This window comes from Atta cephalotes (assembly GCF_000143395.1).
Source record: "Atta cephalotes unplaced genomic scaffold scaffold00011, whole genome shotgun sequence".
Lineage (NCBI taxonomy): Eukaryota > Metazoa > Arthropoda > Insecta > Hymenoptera > Formicidae > Atta > Atta cephalotes.
In genome coordinates, this window is record NW_012130075.1 from 3,900,261 (window position 1) to 3,901,207 (window position 947).

Below are 947 nucleotides of genomic sequence, written 5' to 3' on the forward strand. Positions count from 1 at the left end.
TGTAGTAGTGTAGTGTGTACGTAGTACGTAGTATAGTAGTGTAGTGTGTGTGTGTGTGTGTGTGTGTGTGTGTGTGTGTGTGTGTGTGTGTGTGTGTGTGTGTGTGTGTGTGTGTGTGTGTGTGTGTGTGTGTGTGTGTGTGTGTGTGTGTGTGTATGTTTGACATCCCATTGCTAGTAATAACTGATATGATAATACAAATGAGTTTTTAAATAAAATTATATGTTCACGTGAGAATTATTGAACATTGCAGCCTCCGGCGGTTCAAAAAAAGTCAACAAGTGGTGACCGCCAAATGCACAATATATGATAGTAATATGATAGTAATATGTTAACCTGCAAAGCTTTCTAGTGGCGTCCGTAGGATTGGAGACTTTTAACTCAAACTTCTGATTCGATGTTGCTTTTAACACATTACGGTGAAACCAGTGCGCCATTATTCGTTGTATGAATCTCGTGGGACGATTTAATGTCCCAATTTGGTCTCGATGATCTTGATCTTAAGTTTAGCACTTTTGACAGATAAGGTAAAACGTAACAGTGTCTCAATTGCCATGCTCACCGGAAGGATACTCCAGTCCCTTGCTAAGGATCGCGTCACGTGCCTATGCGTAGTAGTTGATACTAGGAAGTTGATGTTCCCTATAAGTCTGGACACTGCATTCGCGCGCATGCCCATCCGCCATTAACAGTCAAAACCGGAAATGTATCGCCATGTTTGCCGTGCAATTCAAATGATTGCTTGCTGTTATACGTGATAATAGAATTGAATTCAAACACCGACGAGATACTATTAAAGACCATCGACCCTGGGCAAATTTTAAAAAGAGCAGTATAAAAAGAGTCCAGAGGGCAATTGAAGAACGCTTTCGACATTATCGACAATTAATATAAATTTGTTATTATTAGCATAAATAATAAATATTTGCCTCATACATTTATTAATT

General features: G+C 39.1%; 1 protein-coding gene across 1 annotated transcript in view; it reads right to left on the reverse strand.

The window, feature by feature from the left end:
* Window positions 1-437, reverse strand: part of LOC105617047 (BRO1 domain-containing protein BROX-like) — a 2,474-nt gene extending 2,037 nt beyond the window's left edge. The window contains exon 1 of the mRNA XM_012198627.1: window positions 337-437. Coding sequence (XP_012054017.1) covers window positions 337-437 — 101 coding nt within the window. The remainder of the gene's footprint in view (window positions 1-336) is intronic.
* Between the last annotated feature and the right edge of the window lie 510 nt (window positions 438-947).